We start from the raw sequence: 21213 nt of genomic DNA, 5'->3' as shown, positions 1-21213 counted from the left end.
TTACAGGCTACAGTGAACCACTGGTGCCCAGCTTTGTTAGCTGTTTTTTCTTTTGAGTTTTTTTTTTTTGGTGGGGGGCAGTGCTGGGGTTTGAACTCATGGCCTCACGCTTGCTAGGCAGGCACTCTACCACTTGAGCCATTCCATCAGTCCCCGTGTTAGCTGTTTTTGAGATAGGATCTCCTTTATGCTCCAGCCCACCTGGACCATGGTCATCCTATTTTTGTTTCTCTGCTAGCTGGGATGACAAGTGCACACATGCCCAGCCATTGATTGAGAAAGGGTCTGAGAACTTTTGCCTGGGTTCCCAAATGGCAACTCTCCTGATCTCCATCAATGAGTGGCTAGGATTACAAGCTAGAGCCATTGCACTGCACTGGACTTGATTTTTAATTATTTATAGTTGGACATTTTGTTAGGTTACCATTACACTGTCACAAAATACCTGAGATATAACCAGTTCATAAATGGAGGTTTATTTTGGCTCTAGGTTTCAGTGGCTTCAGTTGAGTTGGCCCTCTGCTTTGGGCCGGTGGTGAGGCACATCACATGGTAGGTAGGTAGTGGGGAGTTAAAGCTGCTCAGTCTCCTAGCAGGTCTGTGGGTGGTGGTTGGGTCCCAATATCCCTTCAAGGATAACACCCCCTTTGACTGGAAGACCTCCCACTAGCCCCACCTCTTGAACCTTCTACCACTTCCCAATAGTGCTATGGACTAGAGCCCAATCCTTTTACACAGGAGCAGTTGAGGAGGGGTGGGGAACGACACTTGCTTAAAGCATCTTCAGCTTGCTACAGCTCGTCAGTTAATAGGGTATTCTATTCTGAAGCCAAATGACTGGCTAAGGTTAGATTGCGACCCAAGAATAAACCCCAGTAAGTTTATACTGATAATAGCTTTTTTTCTTTTTTTGGTGAAAGTCAGGTTCACTAGGCAGCATACTACTCCTGGATCAGTTTTTATCTTACACTTAGGTTCTAGTAAAATACACCACATGTGAACAGAAGCCAGATTTCGTTTCTTCTAACATCACACTGAATTCATAGATTATTTTCTATAGTTTCTAAATTTGATCTTGGGTATTTTGCTGTTACACTTTGAACTCAGTTTTTAGACTTTTGGTCTTCCTACTTCAGTATTTTATAACTAGAATAGAGTAAGAGTGCCAGTAACTATGATAAACTTCAGTTTTATCTCCTACAGTCTTTTTGCAGTATGGCGTTTGAACTCAGGGCCTTGCACTTGCTAGGCAGGTGCTCTTCCACTTGAGCCGTGCTCTAATCCTATATCCTACAGTCTTAATAAATACTAGCACAGAACAGGCTACTTTTCAGTTAAAGAAGTGAATGGCTGATGTATAATATGTAACCTACAACATTCAGAATAGTTTGCCAACAGTCAGAGTGAGAATAAACCATTGGATGTTTGTATAAAATGGTTGGTGGCCATTTCCTAATATGTTCGTTAGGATTTGATTTGAGATCTCCATCATAACTTGAAACATTTATTTAAATTTTCTAAGCCTTAGTTTCTTCCTCTGAAAAAAAGACAATGATAGTGTGCACCATTCATTGTTGTAGACAATAAGTGAGGTAACTCATAAGATGCTCTTTGTAGCTGTAGGACATTATATAAACTATTTAAAAGATGAAAGTCATTCATTAGTCTGTAGAGATAACCATTGTGGGGGGGATATGTCTAGTTTTGATTTATACATACATTTTTATGTAGATCAAGTCATAGTATTGTATGACAAGCCATAGAATTTTCAGTTACACGGTTGTTTCTTTAGAGGTAAGTAATAGCATGATAGAATATGGTGCATTTAACCTAGGTTTTCAGTAATTCCAGATACTGCTTATTTCCAAGTTTTGTTACCTTAATCTTTTTTCTTTTTGTTTTCTTAGGTCTGCAGAAGACACCTAAATCATGGGTGACATTAAAAATTTTCTGTATGCCTGGTGTGGCAAGAGGAAGATGACCCCTGCCTATGAAATTAGAGCAGTAGGGAACAAAAACAGACAGAAATTCATGTGTGAGGTACTGAAGAATGCAGTTCATCTATGTAATTTGTGAAGTTTATTTTGGTGTTAAAAGAATGTTTTGTTTAGAAATGTTAAAATCTGATGCACATTGGGGAAAAACAGTTTTATTGTGACTTGGTTGGTGTTGTATTTAATTACTGGTTATTTTGAAACAAGCATTACTTTTAAAACAATCACATAGGTAAGATATTATAACTAGAGCCTGTGTCCCTCAGTACCAGTAGTGAAGTTGGAAAAGATCTTACTCATTTAGAATCAAGACTTATTTAAATGAAACTGATGCTGGTGGCTCACGCCTGTAATCCTAGCTACTCAGGAGGCAGAGATCAAGAGGATTTGTGATTTAAAGCCAACACCAGGCAAATGGTTTGCTTGACTATAACTTGAAACAACCCTTCACAAAAAAGGACTAGTGGAGCAGCTGAAGTTGTACGCCCTGAGTTCAAACCCCAGTATCACCAAAAAAAAAAAACCTCAAAATAAGTGGAGAGCTTGCTTCCTTGATTATTATAAAACCAGACTTTAATGTGAAATATTCTGTTCAAGGGCATGTCTGAGCTAACTTAGCTTGTGATTTGAGTTAATTGTCTTATTTTTGGATTAGCTTATTGCTTGACACAGTGTAGTTCATTTTTCATAAGGTAACCTATATGTTTTCAGATGTATTGTTTTTAGTGTATTCATTTACATATGTATGTTGGGTAGCTGTTATCTCTTAATGAACTAACTGAATTTCAAGTTTTTAGAATCTTAGAATTACTCAGTTTTAATATGCTTTTTTTTTGGTTTTAAAGGTTCGGGTAGAAGGGTACAATTATGCTGGCATGGGCAATTCCACCAATAAAAAAGATGCACAGAGCAATGCTGCCAGAGACTTTGTTAACTATTTGGTTCGAATAAATGAAGTAAAGAGTGAAGAAGTCCCAGCTGTTGGGGTAAGTACTTGTAGCCAAATATTAGAAACGTGTTGTATGTGGGAGTGAAAAATGGTTTCCCTCACCCTTCTACACTTTCTGGAGTTCAAATTCAGCTAACAAAAAAGATAAACAGGAAAAACAGTATACAAATTTATTACGTGCAAGGGGCCGTCACGTGAAAGAACTGAGTGCCCAAAAACCCAGTGAGTTATGGAATCTTACACAGATTTTCCCTGACTTAAAAGGCTCTTCTTGTAATGGAGCAAAAGTGATAGGCAGTCAGTAGAAACGAAACTTCAAATTTTGACACCTCCTTGGGTGGTAATAAGCAAAATAGAAAATTCACAACGCCCATTTAGACATGGTCACAAGGATAAACCACCAGTACTTCACAGTGAACTGTATTGCTAAGATTTGTTTGGTAGGTTAGGTGTATTAAACGAGCTTATTGGAACATAACACCATGTAAGGTGAGCATCTGTTTGACCTTGTGAATGCACTGAAGAACAGGTAGACTGTCTGGGCCTGATGTCAGCCTTTATTTTCCTTTCCTATGATTCTGTTAATCTTCCCAGGTTGGTGAGTTTTGTGATTGTAAGATTATGCAATCCCAGTAGGAATGGAGACCTAGGATGATAATTTTTCACTCTTCAAATATATTCTCTTCATTGAACCTTGGCATCTTATATTCTCCATAGTACCAGATTAAGTGTCTAAAGATTCTCAATTTTTTTTTTTTTTTTTGGACGATACCAGAGCTTGAACTTGGGACTCATGCTTGCTAGGCAAGTGCTGTAGCCCTTTTTTGGGTTTTTGGGAGATAGGATCTAGAGAACTATTTTCCCTGGGCTGGCTTTCAACCACTATCCTGCTGATCTCTGCTTCTTAAGTAGCTAGAATTACAAGCGTTAGCCAGGGACGCCTGGCTAATGACACATTTTTAATACACTCTCCCCACCTTTAATTTTAATATTACATATTAAAAAAGTAAATCTCATCACTGGGAAATAGGATATTGTCTCCTCAGTCATTGCAATTCTTTTGGAGGGCATTGTATCTTAATGGTGTAAGTAGAGAATGAGGTAGGAGGAATTGTGGCCCTGGAGTGGGTAAGGTGGTAGAAAGGAAGGATACCTTGGGAGTTGCCTGTTACTAAGTGAATAGCAAGCCTAGATGATTGCTGAGGTTATAGTGGATTTGTATCAACAGTTAAGGAACCTTGAGTTTAACAAGCTCTCAGTTTTAGAAAGGAAACCTGCCACCTGTTTCTGTTAGTCTGGCTGGGGCATAAATCTGCCTTATACCCTGAAGAAGGTATTATCTCTTTCACAGTTACATGCTATTAGACATCTTGAAAAGAATTGTAGAAGCATAAAGATACTCACAAATTATATCAACAAATTGAAGACATGATGAATGGTAGACTTATAATATACATCTGCCTGGAAAGTTGCATGATTTGAAGATGTTAGTTCATTACAAGATAGGAGTAATTTACTCTTCTGGAGTAAATTGTATAATTTTAACATTATTTGAGAAATCAGACAAGTTAATCAGGAAAAATAATTTGAAAGATAGCCAAGCATTTGAAATTTGAAAAAAGAACCAAAGAACACTGCACCTCATTGTTAATAAGGAAATTTTTTTTGTAGGATTACAGTAAGTTTGTGTCCTGTTAAAGTAAAAGAAAAAATAAACTGTAATGCAGAACAGGTCTTTTAATAGGAAAGGCCATTTTATGGGGAATCTAAATGAAGAAAACATTTGATTACACAAAACTACCTTTTTAAGGTTAATATGCAGCATTAACAAAAGGATACATGATCTGTGACTTTGACAAAGGATAAATACCACAAAATGTTCGGTAGAAATTAAAGGGCAAGATAAAGAATCCAGGTTAAAAAAAAACAAGTTAAAATAATGGGTTGCTTTAACAAAAAACAGCTGAAATGATGATAAAGATGTCAAATGTGGGCTGGAGGTCTGACTAGTGCTTGGCTAGAATGGAAGTACTGAGATCTGTGCCCTGCACTGCATGCTGAACGCCTTTGATACTCTTGGGGCATAGATTGGGAGGGTGACAGTTCAAGGCAGCCTGAGCAAAAAGTTAGACCCTATCTGAACCAGTAAGCTGGGCATGTTGTAATGCACTTGTCACCTTAGCAGCCACCACAGCTATGTGGGAAGCAGAAATAGGAAGGATTGTGGTACAATCCAGGCAGGCCTAGGCGAAAATGCAAGATGCTATCTGAAAAAGGGCTGGTGGTATGGCTCAAGTGGTAGAGAACTTAACACACATGAGGCCCTGAGTCAAGCTTCACTATAGCCAAAAAGAACGTAGGGCAAGGTACAGAGTTTATTATGATGTTCCTTTTTCATTTATTTAAAATTAGCTATAATCTGCATGTTCATCAACATGATGTTGCTGGTGTTGTGTAGTGAATTCATACAATGGAGCAGTTAAGTCATTAAAATTCATATAGATCAGGATTTGTAAAAGTAGAAAGTATATACGTGTTGTCCATTTGTCTTGGACATTCCCTTTCACTGGAATGCTCTTCCTTTAGATTAAGACTTTTGTTGACTCTTCTGTTTCATGTCTTTTTCTCAGAGGTAATCTTATATGTACTTAAAACAGTGATGTCACGATCCCTCAGGGCCTCAGACTTGCTAGGCAAGTTCTCTAACACTTAAGCCACTCCACCAGCCCTTAGAATACAGTTCTGTGAGGATTAGATCATCATTTTTTATTGATAGATCCTCAGCACCTAGAATGATGTCTAGCTCATGGACACTCCTAAAAGATACTTACTGAATATTTGCTGTAGTATGAAGATATGAGGTGGAAAAAGTAAGCAACACAAACTAAACTGACCATTTTTTGTAGAAGAATAACATTTGTATGTGTATTACATATATATCTCCAGATGGAGGATTATGAATGCTTTTTATTGCCCTATTTTTTCCTGTGGGATTGAGAAACAGGATAGTAGTATAATTGCTAAAAACAAAAGGTGGGAAAAATACTGTGGAGAAGGAGGTATGACACATGGGTACCTTTGAAGTATTAAAAGAAATTTAATAGTACTTGCAAGGGAAAAGCACTGACATTGCTTTGACTTTTCCTCATACAGATTGCACCTCCTCCACCCCCAGTTACTGAAACATCTGAAACCACTGCAAGTACTGGGGAAGATGCACCAACAACCATGGGAGGGCCTCTTCCTCCACATCTGGCTCTCAAAGCAGGTAAGGGACTTGAATATGTGCACATGGCTGAAAAGATACACAGTCTTGGTCATCATCCCAGGTTTTCATTTGGATAAAAGAAATACAGTAAATTCATGAGGTTAAGAGAGGCAGTCCAAGGCCTTCATAAATTTCTAACTGCTCACCAGCTTACTGTCTTGTACTGCATTTTTTATCTCAGAATAGATCTTGCGTAGGGTAGGATTTTATGAATCCCCTCCCCCCCATCACCCTCTGTTACAAATTCAGGGCCTCTCACATACTAGGTAATATCATAATACAGGTCTGCCACTGAATTACATATCCATTCGACCTTTCCTTATTTCTAGCTGACTTCCTACCAACAATAGACTTAACTGCTCTGTGGAAGAACAGCATCTGATGTACATCATTGTCTTGAGGAGTAAATGAACAAAAATGGGTGTTAGGCTTCAGTAACTATTCAGTGCTGCTGCTATTTTGCTTTCTCATCAGGAGTCACTTTGTTAATGCCTCTACAGCTTCTACTATCAACAGTCTTACAGTTAGCTTTCTTTTCTGGGTCTTTACTAAAGCAAGTTTATCATTTGATGTATTGCATATGTTAGAAAGGTTTATAACAGATTTGCATTTAAAATACAAGCTGGATTGTCAGTTTCTGGTGTTCATGAGTGAGGGCACCTCTTATCAGCCTTAACATTTTCAATTTAGATCTGTACTTCAGGGATGTAATACATTGCAAAGAAGTTCTAGACTTTTCAGGCCCCTTTCCAAGTTGAATCCTTGGGGTCAACATAGAGCGCCAATGTCTACACTAGGAAATCTCTTTAAAATATTTAAGGTTTTTTAAAGCTTAAATCATCAGAAGAGCAATTTTTTTTCTTTAGCAGAAAATAATTCTGAAGGTGAGGAGTCTGGCTTTGGTGCTGCTGGTGGGCCCACTTGGGACCGGGGAGCCAACCTGAAGGATTACTACTCAAGAAAGGAGGAACAAGAAGTACAAGCGGTAAGACTCCAGTCCTGTTAATGTCTGTGGAAATGTAATTTAGGACTTAACATCACAGCAGGGTTCAGATATTTACAAGTTAATTTGGTGTTTTAAGTGGTTATATAAGATTACTTGTTCACACAAGTCACCGTAAACCTAAAGTAACGATTAAATCTGGTTATTTAGGTTGCTTATGGAAAAATAATACCTTCTTCCATAACAAAAGGTGGTCTTACCTGCTTGGTAGGAAATGTAATTATAAATCTTAGGAATATTCTATAGCATCTTAGGACAGTTTATTTTTGCCTTACATTTTGAAGTACTAAAAATGCAAAAATTACTGAAAATTTATAGGAACAACTGAAATACAGTGTTATCAACTAATAGACAATAGAACCTTCGGTTGCATTAAAAACTGATTCTGATTGAGTAGGACTAGAAACTTCTTTTGTTTAGTTTTGAGAGATGCGACCTCAGTATGTTGCCCAAGCTGCTCCTGAACTCAGTGATCCTCCTGCTTCTGCCTCCTGAGTGCTTGGTTTACAGGTGTACCTCAACACATTGAGCTCAGGCACACTGTAAACCAATTACAGGCTCCGGGGTGTGGTGGCACACGACTCTAATCCTTTAACTCACTAGGCAGAGACAAGGGAACATGAGTTTGAGGGCAGTCTGGGCTACATAGGGAGACCCTGCTTTAAAAAAGTAAATAAGTAAAACTTAAGGTTAGGAGTGCGGCTCAGTGGTAAAGTGCTTGCCTAGCATGCACAAGGCCCTGGGTTTAATTTCCAGCACCACAAACAAAACAAAAAAGATTTTTCATTATAACGAAGGATGGTGCAGGGCTGGTAGTGGAGTGGCTCAAGTGGTAAAGCGCCTGCCTAGCAAGCATGAAGCCCTGAGTTCAAACCCCAGTACCACAAAAAAAAAAAAAAGATAATGAAGGATGGTACAAAGAAGATAGTGGTATAAATTTTTGTACCTTAAGTATGCATGACGAAAAGTAGTGCAGCTGAATTTAATCATAATTGATTCCACAGACTCTAGAGTCAGAAGAAGTGGATTTAAATGCTGGGCTTCATGGAAACTGGACCTTGGAAAATGCTAAGGCTCGTTTGAACCAGTATTTCCAAAAAGAAAAGATCCAAGGAGAATATAAGTACACCCAAGTGGGTCCTGATCACAACAGGTTTGCTTGTTTCACTCTTCCTTCTATAGTAAGTTAAGGTTGTTTGGATAATGGTTTAGCCACATGTTCTCTGATTTATTTTGTGGATCTGCAGTGAATTATGAAAAGATAATTATACAGTACTATATATAATTATACAACAGTTGTCTAGAATTATATGAGAATTATTCTTTTTGTGCCGTTTACTATAGTTTTTGCTTTTGAGTGTGATACTAGCTGTATAAGATGTTGTGTAAAAATTGATTTGTGTTGCTAGACCTTTAAGATTCTCATTTTAATGTGAGAGGCCAAAGGTACAGCTGTAAGTGTTGGTTTGTTGCTAATTGACCTACCTAGCTAGAGTTGGTGATTTGTTCACTGTGGAATCATGGAATGATTGCAGGCAGTTTTAAGTACCATTTGATGGGTCAGGTTAGACATGTAAGTTTCATAGTTCAGCTGTGGATTGTATTGCATGTAGGTCCAATTTTTCACTGCAGTTTGAAACTTGCCAGTTCTTTTTAAGATTCTTGATGTTGAAGTAACTTTAAGGTCTGTAAAGTTGGAGGACGGCCTCATTTGTATGTTGTTTAAATTCATGTATATTTTCTGTTACATTTTTCAAATTGAACATAAAGGCAAGTTATGTGACAGTATGTTTCTCAGCCTGCTTGCTGTTCTTCCTAAGAGCATTCCAGGGTGTAGTAATTATTACTCCCAGGAAGGCTCATATAGATTAGACTTTATTGGGGGCTCACTATTTTTATTGGACGAGAGGGGAAGTGGAAACCCGAATGATTCGAATTGGTATCCTTAATTATGCAAAATAAATTATTCAAAATAAATTAAAAATATTTTCCTTGAAAATCAAAATGTCTCTTGGATGCATCTAGCAATCCTAAAATAATTACTAAAAAAAATAAAATAAAATTTTGACACTATGCTCAAAATGATCAGAGCATGGCTCCTCCTGCTTCCCCCACTGTTTTGTTCAATCCTGAATTCTCAAATACTTATCTTATTTCCTAAGTCAGATTTTTAAAACCCTCAAGTTAATAAAAAAAAAAGACATTTATTGATTTGTTTTCTCTTATATTTTGTCCTGAACTGATTGGGCTTAGCAGCTCTGTGGACTTCAAGAACAATAAGATACCTAATTGTGCCTTAAGCTCATTTTGCAAACATTTTCTAATGTTAGTATCTTATTGATTTCTGATGCAAAAAAATAAAGAATTCAGGATAAGACAATGTAGGGGGCAAACAGTTGGGGGAGCTGGAACAGCATTGCTCCTTGTATGTCCTTTATTAAAAGGCATAACAGACAGCAACACCAGAGGTCTGTGTTCATATACACATGTGCTGCTGCTTAGGCTGAACTAAGCAATCACATGGAAAACTATTGTAAACTGATTTCTGGTGTCGCTGTTCCCCCTAGGTGGAGGAGAATGATTGATTGCTGACTTTAAGCCTGGCTGAGAAACATATTGTCATCGGTCTCATTAATGAAAGGGTGGATGTTGTTTCCCTGAAAGCCAGTGGCCTTTGACCCCTGAAGCCCCTGTACCTGAAGGTCAGTTCTTGAAGTATAGGAAGGAAACTAACATTTTTTTCTTAAGCTTCACCTAACCTTTTACTCACAGCACAAAGCGAAGTTTAGAATGTATCTCAGTAATGACAGGATCAGAACATTTAGTTTTTAAAGGGAAATTTTTCCCTTGCTTAATGACCCCAATTCATTCCTTAAAATCTCCTACCTCTTTTAACTATAATGCGAAAAGGGGTTTTGTTTTTTTTGTTGTTTTTTTTTTGGTGGTGTCCTGTAGGATCTGATACATGTAGAGTAAATAGGTTTAAGTTTGTTACAAAGGGCTGCTTCCAACTGTAGGGCAATATCAGAACTCCACCTCAGGAGCTACTGGTATATACACAGCCTATGGTAGGTTGTCTTAACAGATTATAGTCATTAATGGGTGGCCTATGCACAGGAATATTAAGCTAATCAGAACTGTAGTTTTATGAGTTTGGTGCCTACTCTATTTCTTGGCTCCAAGCAAAGTGGAAAATCCCTTTTCATTGAATGTGTTATGGCTATTCAGAATCCAACTTTTGGAATAAGAGTAAGTAAATACAGAATCTAAGACCCTAACATTTTCCTTTCATGAACAGTAGGCTCATCCACTGATTATAACTGTCTTGTGCCATGTCGTATATTATGTAAAGATTACATAATTTCTTCTAGGTTTTGATAGAAATAAATGTCTAGAATGTTTTTTTTTTACCCCTAGTGATTTGCTTAAAGCGGTTAGAATGCCTCCCTTACTGGGAGGCCTGGAGTTAGTAATTTCTGATAGTGAAATTCCTAACCTTGTTTATGTATGTTCTTACAGGAGCTTTATTGCAGAAATGACCATTTATATCAAGCAGCTGGGCAGAAGTAAGTGTAAACTGCTTCCTTGATATACTAAGTCGTTATTTATTTATTTGCGGAACCTGAGTTGGAACTCTGCCCTCCTGCCTGCTAGGCAGGCACTCTTACCCCTTGGGCCACTTTGCAGCCCTCTAAGTCTTTGTATAGAAGAGAGAAATATTCACATTAAAATACGGAGCCACATATGCAAGCTGTATTGTTGAAAATATGCAACAGTGTAGGGAAATTTTGAACTTTTTTTCCTTGTGAAGACCTGATAATTTTATGTATGAGATACGTCAACAGTAATAACATTAACAGGAAAAAAAGTATAAGAAATTTAGTAACATGCAGAAGCATGAGCCATACACACAGTACTACACCTAAGTGAGGGTTAGATAGTTGACACGTCTATAGAGCTCTAACGCTGTTTCTTTTCTTTCTTCTTTTGGGCAGTGCTGGGGATCGAGCCCATAGCCTTCTGCATGCTAGCCAAGCAGTCGACCACTGAGCTATATCCCCAGCTTCTGTAAAGCTCTAGAGGAAGGTGTAAATAGGGCTTTGACATCTGGGAACATGTAGCAGGTACACAGTGGGCAGTAGTTCCTTGTGTAGCATACATAAAATCTGGGTAATAACCACCTGTGGTAGTTGTTCCAAATGTCAGATCCCAGTTTTCTTTTTGAAAAGATCGTTTCTAGGCAGAAAATAGGCACCAGAAAAGAGTGTTTACCTTGACTGCCTGTTAACTTTGTAAACTTCCTCAATACATACAAGTTTCTATTACCAAATGGCAGTCTTTCAGAGTTAATTCTACAATTTTTCAGAATGACTTTTTTTTTTTGCCGGCACTGGGGTTTGAACTCTGGGCCCTGTGCTTGACTGTTTGCCAGCGTTTTTGTGTGTGTGTTGGGTATTGTCAAGATAGGGTCTCAAACTTTCCTAGGGCTAGCTTTCAAATGCAGTTGGCCTGATATTTGTCTCTCCTGTAGCTAGGATTATAGGTATGAACCACCAGCACCTGGCTAAGAAAACTTGTGAGGCAGATGGTTGTGACCACTGGAGTTTGAACTCCATCTTACAAGTCAGGCATTCTTACCACTTGAGCCACTCTGCCAGCCCCAAAATGGCCATCTTGAAGTATATTTCATGGCAGCATATTTTAGGTCTCCTACTATCTAGGACATACTAGAATTAGTATTTAACATGAAACAGGTTCAGTCTCCCACTAGATAATGTGAAAAAATGCTAATGTAATATTTTAAGCACCAAGTAATGGTAGGATTATTAGAAATCTGCTATTGTCAAAGAACCTTAATATTTTTTCATCTTTCTAAATAAGAATTTTCTTTGAATTTGTTCAGGTGAAATTAGTACGGATTAAGTCAGATAAGATTAGAAGCCTAAAAGGTGACATTCTAGCGTTTAAGAGTCAGGCAATCAAGAATCAGTTGTGGGCTGGGGATGTAACTAAGTCCTCAAGAACTTCCCTAGCATGCACAAGACCCTTGGTTCTATTTTCCCAGCATCATCCCACCATCACCACCACCATCAAAAAAAAAAGGAAAAAAAGTTCTGGAATGTAGCTCATGCACAAGGCATTGGATTCCATCTCTAGTTCAAAACCAAATCCAAAAATACCCCAGAAAGTTGCTCTGAGGAAATATGTGAAGACAGATTGAAATTATTACAGAATTTGAAAAAGATGATGCCTGTAGTTTTTATTTTTAAGCACAAAAGCTTAAGACTGGCAGTGTGTTAATGCTTGAAAGGCAAGGAGGTAGCTGTGTATCTAGTTATGTTACTAACAAGTATTGTGTGATAATGAATAAATATATACTTTAGCTCACTGGGTCTCAACTTTAATCTGCAAATTTAGAAAAGTGGACTGAGTTTTTTTGTTAGTACTAGGGTTTGAACTCGGCTTACAAAGCCAGGTACTCTACTGCTTGAGCCATACCTTCAGTCTGTTATTTTGGAGGTGGGTTATCTCAAACTGTTTGCCCTTAGCTGGCCTTGAAAGTTGATTTTAGCTTTCTAGGATTATAGGCGTGAGTCATCTGTGCTCAGTTTGGGCTGAGTTTTTCCTGCTTTCAAATTACAAGTTGTTGCAGAATTACAACAGTGTTTGGCTAGTGAATAAAATGAGAAGGAACAGAAGTTCAAACCCATACATTTTACTCTTTGATAGTTAAGGGCCTGCTTGCTTGTTTCTTTGGTGGGGGGGATGCACTACTGGGTTTTGAACCCTGCCTCATGCTTGCTAGGCAGGCATTCTTGCATTTGAGCCATGCCAACCCCAGCATTTCTCTGGCAATTTATACTTCAATCTTTGGTAATCCTAACCTTCCATTTTTAGGGATTTTTGCACGTGAGCATGGATCAAATAAGAAATTGGCAGCACAATCCTGTGCTCTATCACTTGTCAGACAACTCTATCATCTTGGAGTGATTGAAGCTTATTCTGGACTTACAAAGAAGAAAGAAGGAGAGAGAGTGAGTCTTTAGACTTAATAACTTAATAGCCTAGATTAAATTTAACTTTTGCTTAGTACTTGGCTAAAGAAATTTAAATTACACTTCTAAGACTCAGCTACATCAAGAAATTAAAATTTTTAAAAAATGACCTTACTGCCTTTCAATGAGTAGTGAGTAATCAGTGAAGACATTATTTAATTCAAAGTAACTGATTGTTGGTTTAGGGATATTATAGACCTAGTGTCAGCTGCATACACTTTATCCAGTGATAGATTAGAGTTCTGTTCATATGTGTATATGATTCTTCATGTTCATCCTCTTTCTGTAGGTGGAGCCTTACAAAGTTTACCTCTCTCCAGATTTGGAGCTTCAACTGCAAAATGTGATTCAAGAGCTAAATCTTGACATCGTGCCCCCAGTAAGCAAATAGTTTTTTAGTCTACTTTGTATAGAACGTCTTTCATTCGACAAGTGACTCATACTGCTTGCTTTTGTTTTATTTTTTGATAGCCTGTTGATCCAACTATGCCAGTTGCACTCAACATTGGAAAATTAGCTCACTTTGAACCATCTCAGAGGCAAAACCAAGTAGGTGTGGTTCCTTGGTCACCTCCACAATCCAACTGGAATCCTTGGACTAGTAGCAACATTGATGAGGGTCCCTTGGCCTATGTGAGTAAGCACTGTTTTTGAGATAAGAGTCTTGTGTTTTATTCTTGAACTTTGATCTCTATGGTATGTGGTTCCAGATGACCACTGTTGAGGAAAAGTTGTGAATACTCAGTACACAGAGTTCAGTAGTGTAGTATGGAGACTTGATTGTTTTGTTTCTTTAACAAAATGCTGCCTTTGAGCAAATCTAAAAATTTTACTTTGTCATCTAAATTAAGCACATTTAAGTTTTACCTTGCTGTTTGAGCAACATTTGCATTTTCAGAAGGCATACTTTTCACAAAATTAAGGGTGGGGAAATGTTCAATAGATCATGCAATATAGTTGACATTAATGAGGGACTGACCAAGTGCTTCTCCAGATCAAATGAGATATGTAATGAGTGCCTAGGGTTTTGAAAATTTTGTTTATTTTTGAACATGCTTGGTCAAAACTACATGTAACAAATTTGTGAATGAGACAGTCTTACTGTTTTTAACTAATAAGAGTAGGCTAAAAAACTGCCTTCCCATTTTACAGGCTACTCCAGAACAAATAAGCATGGACCTCAAGAATGAATTAATGTACCAGCTGGAACAGGATCATAATTTACAAGCAGTGAGTCTGAAGTATTTAGACACGATGCCCAGAGGTTCAGAGCATTGTAGTTATGGGTAGAAGAACAACAAGAGTCCTCTTTCATAGGAGAATGGATGAAAGTCACACCAAACTGCTAATTATAGTTACCTCTGAGGGTAGCTGCTGTGACTTGAGTGAAGACCTGAGAACAAATTGCACTTCCTCATGAAATTTAAGTGGAGAGATTGTGACAATTTTTTGTTTTTCAGTAGTAGAACACCAGTTTGTTAATGTTATACAACATACAGGGAAGGGGGACTACATGTGGAATATTTGTGGAGAATAAGGGTTTGGAGAAGACCATGAAGTAGATTCTTGAGAAATTCAGTAAAGAATCAGTTTATTAAGAGAGAGAAAAATCATTCTTTCTGAAGTAAAATATTTGGAGTACTAAGCTAAGAGAATACATATTTTTAAATAGGTCAGTTTTTAAAGGCTTAAAGATACTTGCTTCTCATGAAATTTGGCTAACACAAGTGCAACTGTCTTAACATAGGTCTTACAGGAGAGAGAGTTATTGCCTGTGAAGAAGTTTGAAAGTGAAATCCTGGAAGCAATTAGTCAAAATTCAGTTGTCATTATCCGAGGGGCTACTGGGTGTGGTAAAACCACACAGGTTCCACAGTTCATCCTGGATGACTTTATCCAGAATGACAGAGCAGCAGAGTGCAATATTGTTGTAACTCAGGTAAGTAACAAACCATGAGGTGTGTGTATAGTTTGAAAGATATGAGTACCAAATCTCCAATATTCTATGCTAGTAAGCTAACTAGATCATTAACAAAAAAGGGAATCATTTGGCCTAGAATCAGACTTAAGAATGGGAGTTTTCTTGAGTTTGCTTCCAAGTAATGGTGTTCTCCATAACTGTCATTTTAATTTTGAATAAAGACTAGCATAGGTAAGACTAGACAAGCAGGGGGGACTGAGCATAACTATAACTCAATTTCTAATGCTACTACTTAGCAGTCTTGAGGCCCTGGAATCAAGCTCCACCCCCCAAAAAAAAAAACACTCACATGACAGTTAACTTTCTGAATGCCTAATGTATTTCAGGTACTACACAGTCGATTTTAAAATTTTTTGTTAGTACTGGAATTTGAACTCAGGGCTTTGTATTCACAAAGTAGGCACTCTACTGCTGTAGCCATGCCTCTAGTCTGTGATGGGTTTTTTTGAGATAGGGTCTCGGGAACTGTTTGCTGGGCTGCTGTCAAACCACAGTCGTCCTGATCTCTGCCTCCTGAGTAGCTAGGATTATAGGCGTGAACCTCTGGTACCTGGCAGTGGTTATTTTTTGAAGGATAATATCTTCCATAAGATAAAAGTGAAGAATAAGTTTGAAGAATTGATCTTTTTTCCAGTAATACAGAAACCAGCAAGTGTATGTCTTCAAACATGGAATAAATGACTCATGGTTTTTGTTTTGGGAGAGGATCTTACCCAGGCTGACCTTGAACTTGATATCCAAATGCCTCCTGAGGACTACAGGCATGCACTACCAGCTCCAGCTCATTGTTCCTAGTATTTTAATTTACGTGGTTGGAAGAGCATAATTGAATATACCTATTCATTTGGATAAGTTCTTGGACTTGAAATTGTTGGTCACAGGATATGCATATTTAGCAGTTGTGGTGGTGCAAATCTATAATCCATCCCAGCATTTGTGAGTCAGGCATCTGATCAGGATCTCAAATTTAAGGCCAGTCTGAACTACATAGCAAGATCTGTCTCAAGGTTTGGAGATTTAACGTTGGCTACTATGAGCAAGTCGCTTGGTTCAAAAAATAAAAACAAACCAGAAAATCCAACTTGTATGCAGTCTGTTGTACTCTGCTCAGTTGAAAAGTTGTACTTGTTTCCAGTCATTCAGCAACGAGTGAAATGTATTTTAAATGTTTATTGCTTTGAAAACTTGAAGTTAGAGAAGCTTATTTCCTGACTGTTTGCTTTGATAACTACTATTCTGTTCATACTTGAAAGGAATTTAGGAGAAAAGGCCTTTTGATAATTTTAGCACATCTTTATTTTTAACAACCTCCATTGTGACTTCACTGTTTTAAAGATGGTTGTATATGAGATGGCAGTAGTTAAGGAATATAGATTACTGAGCAGAGAGGCCTTTTTGCTCTCTTACAGGATTGATGGAAACTATAAGGACAGTAGACCTGAAGATAACCCTAACATGATAAAACAGTCACTGAGTATCAGCATGTGAACAGGCCTTAGAAGAGTTATAGATTCTAATAGATTTGAGTTTCTAGAAGCTGGCTATTACTAGAAATGCTAAAAATTATAGACAAAAGTGAATTGACAATATGACTATCTGTTGCTTTAGAATTCAAACTTTTTGTCTTTTTTTGGCAGTAGCAGGGTTCAAACTCAGTACTTCATGATAACTAGGTAGGCAGTCTAATACTCGAGCCATACCCCAGCCCTTTTTGCTTTAGTTATTTTTCAGATAGGGTCTCAGATTTTTTTTTTCCCCCCTGAGCCAGCCCTGATGCCATCCTCCCTTATATAATTTATATAAAACATTAACTGCTAAGTTGCTATCATTACGGTTGTTGTTAAACTTGTAACCAAGCTCAATTTGCTCTACAGTGTAATCTCATCAAAAAAGAATTAGAGGGCTGGGATAGTGGCACCTGCCAAGCAAAGGTGTGAGTTCAGATCCTCTTACTGGAAGAAAAAAAAGGAGAAGCCAGCTTGAACTGTAAAAGAAGGACCATGTCTCAGAAACAACTCTTAATAGAGCATGTGTAATTAATCTTACACTGTTTAAATCACTTTTTTCTTGTTTCAGCCCAGGAGAATCAGTGCAGTTTCAGTGGCAGAGCGAGTTGCCTATGAGAGAGGAGAAGAGCCTGGAAAAAGCTGTGGCTATAGTGTTCGATTTGAATCTATACTTCCCCGCCCTCATGCCAGTATAATGTTTTGTACTGTAGGTCAGTAATGTGTTTGATCTTTTATTTGGGGTCGGTAGTCACGTTTCTCGAGAAAACTTAGTGACCGGCCAGAATGACTAAAAATGAGCCAGTCTCGGAATTCTTAGATAGAACTTTAAGCAATTTCTACTTCAGAGACAACTTAATCACGAAGTCAATGAAAAATAAATATATTTCAGATTACACTGCCACCTAGTTAATAATTTGTGTGTATAAACTTATTTCCTAAAATACTGGGGATTTATTGAAGTATTGTTGATTGGAAATACTTGATTGTGTACCTCTCATTTTCTTTAATTAGCAAAGAAATGCATCTTAGTAGTTGTTCTGGTCTTTTCAAGGTGTGCTCCTAAGAAAATTAGAAGCAGGCATTCGGGGCATCAGCCATGTAATCGTAGATGAAATACATGAAAGAGACATTAACGTAAGTAACTTGTGAATTACAGTGAGGTACTGAGGCTACTTTCTCTGAATGGAGAGAAATGCCATTGTTTTATTTTCCTACTTCCCACTATCAAAGCCTGTGAACTTCAGTCACTAAGATGTTTACTCCTTATTTTAGCAAGTTCACTCAATTTTTCTTGTTGCTGCTAAACTCACAGAAACCATTCTAAAATTGAAGACCTTTTTTTAAATATGGAATGCTTCACTAGTTTGCTAGTCATCCTTGCACAGGGGCTGTGCTAATCTCTATAATCCAATTTTAGTATATGTGCTGCTGAAGCAAGCACTTTGCTTATTTTTTTTTTTGATTGGAGTAGGGTTTGAAGTCAGGACTTTGCTTTGCACTTGAAAAGCAGGCACTCTACCCTTTGAGCCTGGCCTCTAGTCCATTTTGCTTTGGTTACTTCAGAAAAGGTGTCTTAAGAAATATTTGCCCATTCTGACCTTGAAATCAAATCCTCCTGATCTCAGCATTCCAAGTAGCTGGGATTATAGGAGGGGCATTAGCACCAGACTCAGTGTTGTTTTTACCTGAATTCTTGTATAAATACTAGGATAATGTCATGGAATTTTTGTGCTACTGGGTTTTGAATTCAGGGCCTACACTTTGGGGTCTGGAGAAATAATTGCCTGGGCTGGCTTCAAAGTGAGATCCTCCTTATCTCTGCCTTGTGAATAGCTAGGATTACAGGTGTTAGCCACTGGCACCTGGTTGGATCATTGTTAAGTACTCTCTTGAAAGTAAAATTAGTTTGGGTGAGCTTTTTGAAGACTGTCAAATATATGTTGTTCCATTATCATGCAAATGGAAACAAAGCCTTACTGAGACTGTCTCAAAACAAACAGTGGATTTGAAGTATGTAAACTCATTGAGAAACAAATGGTTGACTCAGTAGGAAAATGAGCAAAATATAAATGCAAGAAGAAACATTTGGTGATAAACATGGAATTATTTAGACTTGTTGAGAAATGTCAAGCCTATAATGTGCTGGTTTGTCCATTTTAACAATAAAACTTAAATGATAGTGCCAAGTGTTTGAGAGAATGTGGATCAATGGGATATCTTACCTGCTCTGTATGGATACATATATATAACGTAACCAATTAGGAAATTAACTTTTATCTCTTTTAATGTTCAACATTTACATATTCAGTAGCCCATCGATTCTATCCCTAAACTTAAGCAAAGAAATGTGTACAGCAGGAGATTTGCTATAGTAAGTGAAAAAGGAAATAAAAAAATAATACAAAATTTGCCTTTCCGTAAAGTTAGTTAAGTGGAGACCTATATTATGTAATCTGGGCACAGAAGCACACATGTGTACTAAGGGCTATTGAGGAAATTTAAGAAGGATTATGAGACTGATGCCAACTTGGGCAGCATAGTGGGATGCTGTCTCAAACCAGTACATATGTAAAAATATTTTCATATGTTTACATTTGGAAATGAAAACAAACTTAAGATTCAAGATGGTGGTGGTGGGAGATAGATTGGGGAGGACTACACAGCTAGATGAAATGTGAGGGAATTCATGTTAGTGGGGGTTTTTTTTTTTTTTTTAAATCATATTGTCTTAGCCATTCTTTTCTTTGAACCAAATATAACCCTTCAACATAATTATACTTGCTTCTTATAGGTGAGCATATAACTGGTTTTTGGATTATCATGGTGGTTTTTCTCATGTTTCTAATTATAGTGGTATGCCTGTCAATTTAAATTTCATTGAAAAATTGGAGATGAATTCTTTGTTCTCCTTAATTTTGTTGTTTTCAGACAGGGTCTTCTGTCACTATTTAGTCTAGGCTGATCTCAGTTGAAATCCTCCTGCATTAGCCTCCCAGAATTATGGGCATTTGTACTTTAGCCAGCCATAATATTGGGTGGGTTTTTTGGTTTGTTTTTTTCCCCTTTTTCTTTCCCCCTATCAAAATAGATCTAATTTTTAAATCCCACAGCTTTAGGTGGGTGCCCGTAATCCTAACTACTCAGGAGGCAGAGATCAGGAAGATCACTGTTCCAGGCCTGGGCAAATAGTTCAAGGGACCCTATCATGAAAAAGTCCGTAACAAAAAAGGGTTGGTGGAATGGCTTAAGGTGTAGGCCCTAAATTCAAGCCACAGTACCACCAAAATAAATAAATATCACAGCTTTTAAGCTTGCAGATTTTTTAAAATTTTACTACTGGATTCACTATAACCTTTTTTCTTGCACTATTACCAGTTATACAGTGTATTTCAGTTGTGTCTCATGGCAAATTTTATATGATTTTGTTTTCTGTGTTTACTTTTTCAGACTGACTTCCTTTTGGTTGTACTGCGGGATGTGGTTCTGGCTTATCCTGAAGTTCGCATTGTTCTTATGTCTGCTACTATCGATACCAGCATGTTCTGTGAATATTTCTTCAATTGCCCCATCATTGAGGTTTATGGGAGGACTTATCCAGTTCAAGGTAAATTTTTTGTGGGAGTGAAGCAGGAACATGTAGAGTTTTTATTGTAATAGGATTTGGGTTTTTTGGTTGGGGGTGGAACGGGTTTGAACTTGGACTTTCAAGCATGCAAAGCATGCTGTGTACGTCTTGAGCCATGACTCCAGTCCATTTGCTTTGATTATTTTAGAGGTGGGTCTGGAACTATTTCCCAGAGCTGTCCAGGAGCCGTAATCCTCTTGATATCAGCCTTCCAAGTAGCTAGAAGCCACCTGTTCCTGGCTTGAAGTTTCTTAATCTTGGGAATCATAGTAATAACTTAAAAAGATATATAACGTGCATCTCTATATTCTTGGAGAATTTCTTGCCTATGATTTTTCAGAAGTCAGTCTAAGGAGTATGGCCATTTTTCACTATTTGAGGCTTTTGGATATTGAGTGAAATTCTAGGCCTAAACTTACAGCCACATTTAACTTAAAAATTATATATTCAGTTCCTCCACAGACAGGTTTGCTTTCTACAGTGTTACTTAACAATGAGCCATAGTACAAAAGAATTCAATGGAGAACCCAAAAGAGACAACTTAGCTTAAATGTTTGAAATTTCATATTGTACTTTTATGATGAAATTTCATACCATGCTGTCTAGTTAATGAATGATACATTTGTTTGGCGTAGCCATAATGTATGTTCTGCCTGCCCTTTAGCCACTTCAGTAGACAGCCTCATTTAAGATATTGTCTCCAAAACATAAGAAAAGCAATTTGGTTGTGCCAAAGAGAAGCCAAAAAGTGCCTTGCCTTCCCCCCACTCCCCTTTTGCTGTAGTTTGGTTTGGACTCAGGGCCTGCACTTTCAGCCACTCCACCATCG

General features: G+C 37.7%; 1 protein-coding gene and 1 pseudogene across 3 annotated transcripts in view; one reads left to right on the top strand and one right to left on the bottom strand.

Annotated features, from left to right (window-relative positions):
- The window catches only part of Dhx9 (DExH-box helicase 9), a 38647-nt gene that overhangs the window by 1626 nt on the left and 15808 nt on the right, over positions 1–21213 (top strand). The window contains exons 2-15 of one of the 3 annotated variants that reach the window (XM_074047284.1): positions 1908–2040; positions 2840–2980; positions 6097–6211; positions 7081–7196; positions 8219–8367; positions 10734–10780; positions 13113–13249; positions 13560–13649; positions 13742–13903; positions 14423–14500; positions 15018–15209; positions 17328–17469; positions 17811–17893; positions 20207–20363. In XM_074047284.1, coding sequence (XP_073903385.1) covers positions 1930–2040; positions 2840–2980; positions 6097–6211; positions 7081–7196; positions 8219–8367; positions 10734–10780; positions 13113–13249; positions 13560–13649; positions 13742–13903; positions 14423–14500; positions 15018–15209; positions 17328–17469; positions 17811–17893; positions 20207–20363 — 1720 coding nt within the window. In that variant the 5' untranslated portion in view covers positions 1908–1929. Of the gene's footprint in view, positions 1–1907; positions 2041–2839; positions 2981–6096; positions 6212–7077; positions 7197–8218; positions 8368–9781; positions 9917–10733; positions 10781–13112; positions 13250–13559; positions 13650–13741; positions 13904–14422; positions 14501–15017; positions 15210–17327; positions 17470–17810; positions 17894–20206; positions 20364–21213 lie in introns of those variants that run through there. The other 2 variants (XM_020169516.2, XM_074047285.1) reach the window with 2 other exon arrangements.
- Positions 18100–18200, bottom strand: LOC141414345 (U6 spliceosomal RNA; annotated as a pseudogene).

This window comes from Castor canadensis, chromosome 11 (genome assembly GCF_047511655.1).
Source record: "Castor canadensis chromosome 11, mCasCan1.hap1v2, whole genome shotgun sequence".
Taxonomy (NCBI): Eukaryota; Metazoa; Chordata; class Mammalia; order Rodentia; family Castoridae; genus Castor; species Castor canadensis.
Note: the sequence above shows the minus strand (reverse complement) of the source record. Positions and strands in the feature narration are given on the sequence as shown.